The 10702-nt window shown below is 57.1% G+C and overlaps 1 protein-coding gene across 1 annotated transcript; it reads left to right on the top strand.

Moving 5' to 3' along the window:
* The first annotated feature begins 458 nt into the window (after positions 1-458).
* On the top strand, positions 459-9005 carry LOC102937013 (selenide, water dikinase 2). Its single transcript, XM_037888819.2, has 8 exons — positions 459-877; positions 1537-1640; positions 2015-2122; positions 5581-5735; positions 6314-6404; positions 6670-6769; positions 7145-7357; positions 8046-9005. The coding sequence occupies exons 2-8, from the start codon at positions 1545-1547 to the stop codon at positions 8273-8275; spliced, it is 993 nt and encodes a 330-aa protein (XP_037744747.1). The 5' UTR covers positions 459-877; positions 1537-1544; the 3' UTR covers positions 8276-9005.
* Positions 9006-10702: the final 1697 nt, after the last annotated feature.

The raw sequence follows: 10702 nt of genomic DNA, 5'->3' as shown, positions 1-10702 counted from the left end.
CAACCCTAACCCCAACCCCTCCTCTCACCCTAAACCCTAACCCTCACCCCGACCCCAACCCTAACCTAACCCTAAGCTCTCACCCTAAACCCTAACCCTCACCCCGACCCCAACCCTAACCTAACCCTGACCCTCCCCCTAAATCGCACCCTCATCCTCACCCCTAATCCTAACCCCAGATCCTGACCCTAACCCTAACCCTAACCCCGACCCCTAACCCTAACCGTTCCTCTGACGCTCCTCCTAACCTCCCCTGACCCCTCACCCTCTAACTCTGACCCTGACCCTTCCCCTGAGCCTAAATCCTCACTCCAAGACCGCCTCCCAGTTCTCGCGGGATTTTCCGTTCCCGGCCGTTCCCCGCCCCCATAGCGCGGAGGCGCCGGCCGCAGCCTCCTCGCGCTGCGCGGGGTCCCCCCTGCAAGGGCCCCACCCAGCCCGCGGGATTCAGTTTCCGGCGCCTCTCGCGGGATCCCCTGAGTGGCGGGATTTTCTCGTTCTCACCCCGCCCAGGTCTCGCGGTCTCTCCGCCATGGCCCAGCCGTGCCCAGCTCTCGCGGGACGTGTCGGAGCCAGGTCCGCCGCTCGCGCCCGAGCCGCCTTCCTGCCGCGCTCCCTCGCTCCAAGATGGCGACGCTGTCCGGCTCCCCCTCGGCCACGGGCCCTGGCCCGCCCGGCTACCGGCCCTTCGAGCCCGAGGCGCTGGGCCTGGCCCCGGGCTGGCGGCTCACGGGCTTCGGGGAGCTGCGCGGCTGAGGCTGCAAAGTCCCGCAGGAGACGCTGCTCAGGCTCCTGGCGGGACTGGGGGGGCCGCGCGCGGGGCTGGCGGCGGCCGGGCTCGAGACGGGGGGGCCCGAGGCCGGGGGGCCCTCGCTGGGTGAGCGCGGGGGGGCAGCAGCACGGAGTGTGGGGGCGGGGCGTTGCATGGGGAGCAATGGGGTCGGGGAAACACAGGGGCTGTGGCTAGAGGGGGGCACTGGGGCCTGTCGGAATGGGGAGGGGGCTGTGGGCGAGAGGGATGGGTTGGGGGCAGCAGGGGGCTGGGGTTGGAGTGGGGGCTGTGACCAGTGGGAGGGGCAATGGGGAGGGGCTGTGAGCAGGAGTGGTGGGGAGTCTGCAGCCATGGGGGAGTGATGGTGTAGAGGGAGCAAGAGGGCTGTGGGTGAGGGAAAAGGGGCTGTTGGGTGGCAGCAAAACGAGGGGGTTGGGGCTGTGGGGGAAGTGTGGGTTGAGGGTCGTAGAGGCAGGGGGTGGTGGTAGGGTCTGGGAGCTGAGGGATAAGAGTTGTGGGCGGAGGTTGAGGTGGCAGCTTAGAGGGATTCAAGGTGGCAGTGGAGGGTTGGGGAAGTGGTTTTGGATGGATGGGGATGGTGGGTGAGGTAGGAGGGGGTTGAATTGGCTGTGGGGCCTGTGGCAGTGGAGGGATAAAGGCTCCAGGTGTTGGGACATCTGTGAAGAATGGGGATTATGGGTAGGGTAGTGGGCTAGAGGGCTGTTGCTGATGTGAAAGTCTCCATCTCCATCTCCTGTTCATAGGCATAGGGATGGACTCCTGCGTCATTCCCCTCAGGCATGGGGGTCTCTCCCTTGTACAGACCACAGACTTCTTCTACCCACTGGTTGAGGATCCCTACATGATGGTACGAGTAGGGGTGGGTTCCAGAGTGGGCAGGAGAAGGGAACAAGTAATGCCAGAGACTGCGCTTGTGATGGCTGGTGGAAGGCGACTGTTGTTGGCATGCCATCTTCATGGGGGATGTGCTAGTGAGCTCAAAGCCCATGGGGGGGGGGGGGGCATGGGTAGGGGATGCTCTCTGACTCAGAGCATGGGAAATGGGCCCCCTGCAGGGGACATGCTCTGTGGTGCAGAGCCCACAGCGCAGGAGATGGGCCCAAGGAGGGGGGCGCACCTTGAGTCTCAGAGTCCAGGAGAATGGGGTATGGGCTCTCAGGCTCAGAGCCTGAGGCATGGAAGGTAGGTCCTATGGGTGACCCTCACACTCCTGTGTTCTAGGGCCGCATCGCATGTGCCAATGTGCTGAGTGATCTCTACGCCATGGGCATCACCGAGTGCGACAACATGCTGATGCTGCTGAGCGTCAGCCAGAAAATGACAGATGAGGTGAGGGGATGGGATGTCGGAGAGAAGGGTCTACCTATGTGCTGTGGTCACTGACCTTCACAGCTGGTATGGGTAGACTCAGCATGTCCCTACACTGCTGGTGTGGGGGTATGTCGGATGTTCCGTGACAGGAGAGTTGGAAGTACTGCAGGTTTATAGAGAATGAAGCAGCTGCTGCCCCAGAGCTGGCAGCCTGATAGCTACTCTGCTCTGTAAAGCACAACTAAGATTTCCAGGCACTGAGTTACAATCCAGGGAGATGGTGGGGGAGGTCCTTGTCTCCCTACCAGAGCCCTGGCTTTCCATCTAGGGCCCCTGAAATACCCTAGTGCTGGGGAAGGCAGAGACTGAGCCCTCTCATTGGTCTGTTCCAGACTCAGCTCTCAGACATGGTTGGGTCCAGGCACTCCCTCCGTCTCCCTTTCCCAGTTACCCAGGTAGGAAGCTTCCTGGCGGGCTACAGGGTGTCTCCTGGCATCTTAGTGGCCTAACTGGGCAGCACCTCCTGTCTCCATCAGTCCAAGGCTGACACTTGTGTCTGTGTGCTTTTGCCTGAGACCTTTGAGTGGGGTTCAGACTCCCCGCTGACTTTATACTAGTCCCTGCACTGGTCCCGCTTTCTCTCTTCAACTCTGCAACCTGAGGGGAGAGAACAAGGCCGTGTGGGACAGGCGGAGACTTAGGAGGTGAGATGATACCGGCGTAGTGAAGGGACTATCATGCAGACAGTGAAAGGGGAGAGCAGGACTAGTACGTGGGCATGCTGAGAAATTATTATTTAAAGAAAACCAAAACAAGGAAATTAACTGCCCCCAACAGTTTGTTAATGCAGAGCAAAGGTTGCCCAGTGGTGTCTCATGCCCTTCCAGAACATGGAGATTGGCTAAACTGAAATCCCAGAAGTGGAAAGTGAAGGTACAGGCCACCCTCACAACACAGCCTTAACTCTACCGTGTCCCAGCATGCCAAGAACACACATTCTGGCACTCTAGATATCACAGAGCATGGTAAAGTCCAGTGCCACCTCTTTGCTAGGACAAAGGTCAGGTTTAGGTCTGGTGTATTGAACAGGTGCTGCCTGCTTCGCCTTACACTGAGAGGCAGAGCCAGTGCCACCCAAACAATCCCATATTTGCTCTTTGCTGCCACCCCTTCACTCCTGCAGTGAGGATTCCATCTGAGACATTGATTTCACCTATCCCTCACTAAGCCCTGGAGACCACAGTAGTGTATGCCCCCAGGCTGATCATCCCTGTGGGATGGGAGGAAGAGGACACCCTCATGCACCTCTTCTGACTCAGCCTGCAGAATTCAGCACTGAACTGAGGCATTCCTCAAAGTTCATGTGCAGCTGTTCTCATAGCATGGTGACAGCTCTGCCAACTTGCTCCAGCTGATTCACCCACCACTCAGTACAGCTCTGTCTCACACAGGATTGCAGGTGGAGTGCAGGGAAATGCTTAAATTCAAATCTGGAACACAGCACAAACAGTGGCAGGTTTTTAGTGTCTGCCTATTATGGCTCCCTCTCTTACTTTAACCGTTTCCTGTGGCTATTGCCTGCTGTGGTGGGGGGGAGAAGACTTAAGATTGTGTTGTGGGAGTACCATGTACCTTTGTATTTCCTGGTTTTCAGAAGCTGTAGCCAGCAGCGCTGGGCAGCTTGGACTCGACATTAACAAAGTGTTGGGGGAGTTAATTGAAGAAAAGAGTCCACATGATGTGGCCCGTGCTATAGTGTCTCTCTCTCGTCCCCCAGTACTTGGCACAGCTCAGTGAAGAGGCTCTTGTTATACAGAGCAGTAAAGCAAATACACCTCTACTCCGATACAATGCGGGTTCGCATACAACGCGGTAAAGCTCTGACACGCTGCTCTGAGCAGCGTGTTAAGCGTGCCGGGCCAGGGCCGAGGGGTTGGATAAGGGACAGAGGGTCTCGGGGGCGGTCAGGGGCTCCCCCCGCCAGGGTCTGGGGGGCAGGAGCTATGGGGGGGCACTTTTGGGGGCCCCGCAGTCCCAGAGTGGCTCAGGAGATTTGGGGGGGGGGGGGGAGCAGCCCGCTCTGCTTCCCTCGCCCCGGCCCCAGATGTGTCGCTTGGGGGAGGGGGCTTGGGGGAAGGGATCCCCCCCCACACTCACCGGCAGTGGTGGAAGTGGAGCAGCCTGCTCCACTCCACCAGCTCCCAGCCGTTGTGCTCCGCTTCCCGCTGCAGGTGAGTGTGGGACCTTTCCCCAACCCTGCCCCCAGCAACATGGCTGGGGCAAGGAAAGCGGAGCGGGCTGGGGCTGGGCTGCTCCGCTTCCCGCCGCCGGTGAGTGTGGAGGGCATCCTTTCACCAACCCCTACCCAACCTCCCTTCCGACCCCTATCCACACCCCCCGCCCCCTGACAAGCACTCACCGGCAGCAGCGGGAAGTGGAGCAACGCGGCCCCAGCGCGCTCTACTCCGCCAGCTCCCAGCCACAGCGCTCCGCTTCCTGCCACAGGTGAGTATGGGGGCTGTCCTTTCCCCAACCTCCTCGCACTCACCAGCGGTGTGAAGCGGAGTGCTGCGGCTGGGAGGTGGTGGAGTGGAGTGGGCTGGGGCCGCGTTGCTCCACTTCCCGCCGTTGCCGGTGAGTGCCTGTCAGGCGGCGGGGGGTGTGGATAGGGGTCGGAGCAGTCAGGGGACAGGGAGGTTGGGTAGGGGGTGGGGTCCTGGGGGCGATTAGGGAACAAGGAACTGGGGGGCCAAAGCAAGTTCGATATAATGCGGTGAGATTTTTTGTCTCCCAAGGACCACGTTATATCGGGGTAGCGGTGTAACTTTAATTTCCCCTCTGGTCATCTTGTCAGTGACCAGCTGTCAGCAGTCAGTGCCCCAGGGGCTCGGTACTCTGTGCCCCTAGACCCATTTGTCAAGCCCCAGTCAACAACTTGGTTCTCGTCAAAGGAGTTACCTTCATTCTGATAGGACACTGAACTATGTCAGCATCTCCACAAAGCACTGTTTGTTCAAGTGTGCTGTCGGGAGGCTCCGTGCTGCGGAGAATGATTATTGTCCCTTCATTCTGAGGATGCCTCCTCGCCTCCCCAGCCTTGCTCTGGTAGAATGTCCTGCTGTCCTGGCATGTTTTCCAGCATTTCAAGTCCTTCTGATCTTCCTGAGTGGAGCTGATTAAAATCTGATATGTGACCTTTGGCTGTAGGTGTGAGGTCACCTGCAGTGTCAGTCTGTCGGGCCCTGTTGCATGTTATACGGTTGTTGTCCTTTTTTATTCCTCCTACTAATCCACTTTCTGAGAATTCTGAAGTGTTGGCAGAGCCCAGATCCTGGTCCTCAGCTGCTCTCTCCCTGCTGGTGCCTCTCAGTCCTGGCTTCCCTAAGGCACACCCTGCCCTCCTTGCATACAGGTCCCCTGAGCTGCCAGTAGCCAGCCCACCAGCTGTTTCCTGACCTGTGTTCTCACCTCCCCAGGAGCGTGAAAAGATTATGCCACTGATGATCAAAGGCTTCCGGGATGCCGCAGAGGATGGTGGGACATCAGTGACAGGCGGGCAGACTGTGTTGAATCCTTGGATCATTGTCGGGGGTGTTGCTACTGTGGTGTGCCAGCCCAACGAATTTATCATGTGAGTGAGGAGCAGTGAGGCCCCAGGGGCTGTACAGTTAGTACCAGGGTTAAAGGGCAAGGGGCAGCCCGAGATGCCAGAAGCCTCCAGTGGGCAGGATAGCCTGAGGCATGCACAGCTCCTGGAGTGGCGGGAGGGAGGAAGTATGCAGGGGTTCCACATTTCTATGGTCTGGGCTGCGCGCTAGCCACTACACAATTTCCTGGAACCAGACCCCGAGGGACCATGCTTTTTACAAGGATGAGCGCGGCAGCTCTCCGACTCTGTTTGGGTTTTCAGGTTCCAGCTTCCTTATCTCTCACTGTGGTCTCTTACAGTGAGCCCACCTTAATTCAGTCTCCTGGAGAGATTTCTGTACCTTTGGGGAGCAATGCAATGAGCGAGTCGTGATGCAGGGAGGCTGTTTCAGAACAGATAGCGTTAGTTAGTCAGTCACCCAGAATATGGCATTTGAGAGTTCTTTGGTCAGCATGGAAAAGCCACGCTCCTCAGTCCGTATTGGTAGAAGCAGTGGCTGGAGGGCATAGCCAGGAATGACTCACCTGGGTATGCACAGTTCACGGGTCTATCCGTTTCAGGCCAGACAGTGCAGTTCCCGGAGATGTGCTGGTGCTGACCAAGCCGCTGGGTACGCAGGTGGCTGTCAACGCTCACCAGTGGCTGGATAATGTACGTATTCACCTGCTGCTATTGTTGCCCTGTTATGCATGCACAGCTTGCAGTCGGGGGAGGTGAGGGAGTCGGGATTGAGGAGCTGCCATGGGAGAGCCCCCATAGATCCTCAGGCCCAGGCGGTAGAACATCCACAAGATGGGCAACAGGCCTTGCTTTGGGACCCTCCGGAGGGTTTGGAGGAGACTGAGCCCCTGGGGGTGGCGGGGGAAGGGGCGGGGCAGGCCTGGGTGCCTCTTACCCTCTCCTGTTTCTTTTCCAGCCTGAGAGGTGGAATAAGATTAAGCTGGTGGTGTCCAAAGAGGACGTGGAGCTGGCCTACCAGGAAGCCATGTTCAGTATGGCCATGCTGAACAGGACAGGTAGGCACCTGGACATGTAGTTGGTGAGGAGCGTGGGCTGCTCTGTTCTGCAGCTCCCAGCTGTAGCCTGACTGGGCTTGTGGCAACAGGACTTGCTTCCTGCCTCAGTGTCTGGAGCTGGTAGTCAGGGAGCAGCCAGAGCCTCTTGGCTTGCGAGCTCAGAGGTTAAACTAAGCAGCACGACATGAGATCTGTGCTTGGCAGGGAGTCTTCAGGGGAGCACCCCTCCTCTCCCGGCATTAATCTCCCAAAAGAGAAAGAGACGAAGCCCTGGCAAGTGAGAGGTGCATAAAGTCCCTTTTGGAATCCAACCCCTTGTCATGGAGTTAGCTCCTTCCTGACCGGCCCGTAAGTGCCTCTCCTTCCCCGCCACAGCTGCCAGTTTGATGCACACTTTCAATGCTCATGCTGCCACCGACATCACGGGCTTTGGGATCCTGGGCCACGCACAAAACCTGGCCAAGCAGCAGCGCAGCGAGGTCTCTTTTGTCATCCACAACCTGCCTATCATCGCCAAGATGGCTGCCATCAGCAAGGCCTGCGGGAATCGTTTTGGGCTGCTGCAGGGGACATCCCCGGAGACATCAGGTAGGGCGGGGAGCCAGGGTCACCTGAATTAGAGGTGCCTCCTAATTCACCTACCCACAGGCAGGTGAGGACGGCTGTCTCATATCATCAGGCCTGGCCAGTTCCCTGGGGATTTCAGGGGAGGCAGCTGGGACAGTTTGTGGCTCAGAAGCTTGATGCCTCTGAGATGAAGCTGGGGCAAGACAACATGGGATTGTCACCGGTGCTTCATGTGAGACAGCCAGTGACCAAATGGTGGGGCCTGGTGTGACAGGAGAGAGGGAGAGACTCACTGGGTTAACCTGGCAGAGTGGAATCTGATACCCTTTTGTTTCAATATTTATCGACTCCACCCTCCTGGGCTGGCTGCCAGGCCTTAGTCATCCTGCCTTGTAGTCCCTGCCCAGGGCAAGGAGAAATGCTAATCCCTGCACGTCACCCCAGGCCACTGCGTGTGCACTGGCTCTAGCTAGCGGCTGGGCAGCGGGACTCTGGTGGCATCTCCCCACAAGCTAACTGTGTGGGGCAGAGAAGAGTTTTCACCCCTTTCTGAGCTGCTCTGATTGGCCCATGGCAGAAGGTTTGAGGGGCCAATAGCAACCTTCCCCCCATGACTGCTGCTGATTGTCTACATGGCAGTGAGACTTGAGGGCGAATTGACACCCCTCCCCCCACAATGGGGACTGAGTAGCCCTGTCCCTCTTTGCAGGGGGGCTGCTAATCTGCTTGCCCCGGGAGCAGGCCGCCCGTTTCTGTGCTGAAATCAAGTCGCCCAAATACGGGGAGGGGCACCAGGCCTGGATCATTGGCATCGTGGAGAAGGGGAACCAGACTGCGCGCATCATCGACAAGCCGCGCATCATCGAAGTGACGCCCCGGGGCGCCACAGCCTCCCCCCAGGAGAACAACTCAAGTGCCAGCCCTGAAGCGGCCTCGTGAGATGGCAGATCTTCCTTCCTTTGGACACTATAAGCCTCTGCCCGCAGATACAGGGCAGCAGGGCTGGCTGGGTGTCTTGGCTTTGGGAATGAGAATTACAGAATCATAGGACTGGAAGGGACCTCGAGAGGTCATCTAGTCCAGTCTCCTGCACTTTGGCAGGACTGCTCTATACCATCCTTCCCTTGAGAGCTATGCTTCTCTCACGGTGCAGCAGGTGCTGATCTTCCTCCCCAACTCAGAGCAGCACCGTGATCAAACGGCTCCCCTTCCCAAGGTCAAGGTGGCCGAGGCAAGGCCCTTCCAGACTGTGCCTGAGCTGAGTGTCCGGTGATGCGGCCTTCCCCACAGGCTGATTCAGGGGGTTAACGTGGCTAATTGGTTCCTGCAGATTTAATGAATTAATTATTTATTAAGGATAAATGCAGGTGATGCAGAACAGCAGGTAGTTTCTATCTAGAATTATTTATTGGAATATTTCAACGACCTCTCGGGCTCCCCCAGCCTTTGTTCAGACTGAGCAGCTGGTATAAAGGCTGGGAGGGTTGGTATAAGCCATGTGGCTGGGCATGTGCCCTTCCTCTCTTTAATGAAGCTCTTCCTCTTAAACCCACCCTGGGGCTAGGAGGAGTCGAGGACCCCCAGAGGGCAGGGCACCAGCTCAGCCAGGTGGATTGCTTCTTGGGTTGTAAATTCCTGATGATTGATTCAATAAATACCAATTTCTATATGTGCTGTGGTGGTCAATCCGCAATGCGGGGGCTGGACGCACACTGCACCTCAGTTCAAGGAGACACTGTACAGACGGCCTGCAATGAAGGCACTTCACAATTGTCACGATCAGAGTGGGATGGGATGGTGCAGGAAGGGTGGGGGCTGAATGTCAGCCAATAGATGTATCCGGTATCGAAGTTAATGCAGAATCACTGCTGCTAACGTTTGCAGATGATGCAAAGATTCATGGAGTGGTCAATGAGGAGGATAGGGCAGCCATAAAGAATGATCTGGCCCTAGCTTGGTAAGATGGTGCCATTCAAACAATGTATTTTAATACAAGGTCATACAGCCAGGAACACTGAGTGCAGGTGAGAATGCCCAAGGAGCATGTGTGCGCAAAGGTGGGAGGGGAGCATGCAGTGAGTGGGTCTGGGGGTTGGGGTGGGGTGTGTTCAGGCCAGCTAGGAAAGCAAAGGGTAAAGGGGGCATGGGGCTGTCACGTGACTTTATGGGATGCTCCTTGTTTTGGCCTTTTCAGTGCACTTTGCAAAATGGTTAATGGGAAAGGGCTGGAGGAGGGGAGAGAGGAAACCGCTCAAATGATCACTGAACCCAGGAGTCTGGCCCTGCCACCCCAGGGGAATGGCCTAGCCATCAGGATCATGGAGGGCAGTGTTGGGGGCAGGGGGATGGGGATAGTTGGCTGGTCCGTTTGGGCCAGGTGGTGGTGCCACCTGGTGTCTGTGAGGGAGGTTGGTGCTGCTGGAGCTGGGAGAAGAAATTACCCTAGCCTTCTCCCATACTGGCCTCTGGTTCTGCCTGAATTCAGCCTGGGACTGATAGCCAGGACTCCTGGGTTCTATGCACGGCTCTGGGAAGGGAGTGGGGTCTAGTGCAGTAATTCTCAACCTGTGTTCTGTGGACCCCTGGGGGTTTCCGCACCTCCATTCAAAATTTTTTAGGGCTCTGCAAATGAAAAAAGGTTGAGAACCACTGGGCTGGGGGAGTAGGGGACTGAGAACCAGGACTCCTGGGTTCTCTCCCTGGCTCTGGAAGTGGGGGGTGGGGTTCTGGTGGGTTAGAGGGAAGGGGGAGTTTGGTTCCCACATCTGCCAGTCAGCTGGTGTGAGATCATAGACAAGTCCCTTCCCTGCTCTGTTTCCCCTTCTTGCCAAGTATCTATTCAAATTGAGCTGTTTGGGTCAAGGACTGTCTGTGCGGTGCCTGGCAAAATGAGATTCTGAGCTCAGCTACCCTAGTACTGCTAATAATGCATACTGTGTAATGGGGCCCAGTCGCAGTTGGGCAGGGCGTGAAGACTTGTCTGGCAGCCAAGAAACACCCAGAAATAGGGCATGACAGTCACTGGAGATGCTCAGGAGTTGTTTCTGAAGCTGCACAGGAAGTTTCCATTAAGGGCATGTAGTCTTGCAGGCCTCACCCATTCACCCTCAGAGCTGAGCCAGTCAGAGCATGATGAAGATTACATGCATGGGAGTTAAAGCCAGCACTGTGGACTCTGCAGCCAATCGACGTGGGTGATTGTTGTGTGGGCTGGTCCCAGCACCCAGATCATTTTGGATGCAGGTAAGTGCTATTCCAGCTCTACTGCTGGTGAATGCACACAATAGGCTGTTGTGTCCTATGGATCTGGAGGGAGAGCTGGCAGCCCTAGAGGCTACAGAGCCGGTGGGACTTAGACCAAGACTC

Source organism: Chelonia mydas, unplaced genomic scaffold (genome assembly GCF_015237465.2).
Source record: "Chelonia mydas isolate rCheMyd1 unplaced genomic scaffold, rCheMyd1.pri.v2 scaffold_63_arrow_ctg1, whole genome shotgun sequence".
Classification (NCBI taxonomy): Eukaryota; Metazoa; Chordata; order Testudines; family Cheloniidae; genus Chelonia; species Chelonia mydas.
This window is presented reverse-complemented; position numbering and strand designations above follow the sequence as displayed.

What these genes read in the sequence shown, in the direction of transcription:
- LOC102937013 (XM_037888819.2), top strand. Translation starts at nt 1,545, where the DNA reads ATGGACTCCTGCGTCATTCCCCTCAGGCATGGGGGTCTCTCCCTTGTA. An exon ending in CAGCCCAACGAATTTATCAT is followed by an intron (nt 5,736 to 6,313) that starts GTGAGTGAGGAG and finishes TATCCGTTTCAG; the next exon opens with GCCAGACAGTGCAGTTCCCG. An exon ending in CTCACCAGTGGCTGGATAAT is followed by an intron (nt 6,405 to 6,669) that starts GTACGTATTCAC and finishes TTTCTTTTCCAG; the next exon opens with CCTGAGAGGTGGAATAAGAT.